This window comes from Syzygium oleosum, unplaced genomic scaffold, assembly GCF_021117445.2.
Source record: "Syzygium oleosum isolate NSW1041296 unplaced genomic scaffold, Sole_v2.1 Sole_v2.14, whole genome shotgun sequence".
NCBI classification, from domain to species: Eukaryota; Viridiplantae; Streptophyta; class Magnoliopsida; order Myrtales; family Myrtaceae; genus Syzygium; species Syzygium oleosum.
The window spans coordinates 10,449,415-10,451,517 of record NW_026607498.1 but is presented as its reverse complement, the minus strand read 5'-3'; the positions used below and the strand labels follow the sequence as shown (position 1 = coordinate 10,451,517).

At 51.6% G+C, this 2,103-nt stretch overlaps 1 protein-coding gene across 1 annotated transcript; it reads right to left on the bottom strand.

Annotated features, from left to right (window-relative positions):
• Window positions 1–893: 893 nt before the first annotated feature.
• Window positions 894–1,624, bottom strand: LOC130139993 (21 kDa protein-like). Its single transcript, XM_056318110.1, has one exon. It carries the CDS (start codon window positions 1,605–1,607, stop codon window positions 975–977), a length of 633 nt encoding a protein of 210 aa, XP_056174085.1. The 5' UTR covers window positions 1,608–1,624; the 3' UTR covers window positions 894–974.
• Between the last annotated feature and the right edge of the window lie 479 nt (window positions 1,625–2,103).

Sequence of the window (2,103 nt, the reverse complement as noted above, 5' to 3'; positions counted from 1 at the left end):
AATCAGTTTTGAAACAGAATCAAAAAGTAAAAAAAAGTAGTTTCTTGATTCTGGGAACAAGAATCAGAAATGGAAAAGAAATTTTTTCTTCTTCTTGGTTTTCTTCTTTCTCCTTGGTTTATTCTTCTTCTTCATTCCTGGCCTGCTGCCAGCCGCCGGATCTAGCGTGGACGACCCTTGCCGCCACCCTCGCCGGATCCGACGAGAGCGGCCCTCGCCCAGGCTGCTAGCCGCCCTCGCCCAGGCAAGGGCAGCGGCTAGGGTCCAGTTTGCCGTTGGTCGGCAAGGGCTGTGATGCTCTCGCCAACCATGGCCAAGGAAGGGGAAGGGAAAGAAAAAAAAATAAGAAAAAAAAGAAAGAAATATAAAAAAATTCAAAATATTATTAATAAAAAGAAATTTTGGGCAATTACCAAACGTCTTAGAAATTGTTCTCGGATACGAAATAAAAAAAATTATTTTTGAGCAGAATCAGCTTTTTGGGAACAGAATGATTGTCTAACGCGCTCATTAACACTTTTTCGTTGACTAGAGATAACGTAATATACGGGGTCAGATATCAGGCTTGAAATTTTACATTGACGTGAACCAGACTAAGTGGGCCTAACCGGGTCATAATCGGGTCTAATACCTGCCTCAGTTTGTTGTTAGAGCTTAGTGGGCCTGACCGGGTCACGATCGGGTCTAAACAGTCCCACACACAGCCAAGCTGCCAATACTAGGGTTTCGCGGGGAGTCTTCTTCCCCAAAAGAGAGAAACACAGAGCGAGAGGAACCGTCACTTTTTCTTACATTCACATATTTCACAGAACTTCTTAACATTCGAAAAGCTTAACATGCGACAGCAGAACTCAAGTTCCTACATATGTTATACATCTAGTAACCACCTTCCTTTCTCATCGCCATTTACAACAAACCAACGTGTTCTTTCAGCCTCAACCCTGACCTTGGCTTCCTGCCGTGATGACCCGGAGCTACGGCTGTGCTTTGGCCCCGCGGCGCCTCGACCCGAACCTGTCCACCAGGGCCAGCGCGTTGCTCACCACCTGCCCCAGCTCCTCCACCTGCCCCCTCACCGAAGTCTTCACGCTCCCATCCATGTCCGGCCTCGAGAACCCATCGAGGCACATGTTCTCGTCGGTAAGGGCCCCGCTCACCCACGTCTGCACGTTGCTCATGTGCCATTCGAACGCGTCCCCCGTGGCCGCCTGGCCTCCCATCTGGCCGAGCTCGTCGATGGACTGGCTCAACCGGCTCACGCTGTCGCCCACGTTCTGCACGCAGTCCCGCACGGCCTGGGACTCCCGGGGCGTGATGCCCTGGAACTGGGACAGCCGTGCAACGTAGGACGAGGCGTCGCGGGCCCGGTCGAGGCTGACCTGGAGCGCGGCCCGGGCGAGCAGGCGGGGGTCCTGCTGGACGGAGGAGGCGTAGCCGGAGAGGCACTGGATGCAGAGCGCCTGGTAGTGCGTGGACTTGCATGAGGACTCGATGAAGTCCGTGTTCGCATCAGTCGCAGGCTGTGAGTTCGACGGTTTGAGGAGCGTCGTGAAGAAGAGGGCGTGGAGGAGGATGAGGAAGGAGAGAGATAATAGTGCTTTGGCCATGTTTATGTTTGTGTGTGTGTGTGTGAGAGAGAGAGAGCTGGTTCAGACCGTGTGCATGTGAAGGTGAAAAGCATCGTGGAGTGCATGGTTTATATAAGGAAGTTTGCAGAGAGAGAAAGAGAGAGGACCTTCCTCGGAAGCTCCACTCAAAGTCAATGTTTATCTCTGTCGTACTTTTCATTTTAACTTATTTAGTAATAAAAAATTCAGTCACGTGAATGCCTGCCTGCCCTATTGAGCTCCCTTCATTTATGGCTGCATTTGTTTATGTTCTCAAGTCGGCACCATGTTATTGACCCCTTTCGACTTCATTTCTCTCTAAGATATCATGCGTAGATTATCTCGCCCTCGCATGAGGCCAACCCTCACCCAGGCGATGCCCAGCGAGGCAGCGTTGGCCTGGGTGAGGGTTGGCCTCGCTATATCTAGCAAGGGCGATCTCATTGGTGCTCACCTTGCTTGTGGTGGTGAGGGCGACCCTCGCTTAGGGGAGCCA

Excerpts from the sequence above, each read along its gene's own strand:
- LOC130139993 (XM_056318110.1), bottom strand. The coding sequence starts at position 1,607 with ATGGCCAAAGCACTATTATCTCTCTCCTTCCTCATCCTCCTCCACGCC.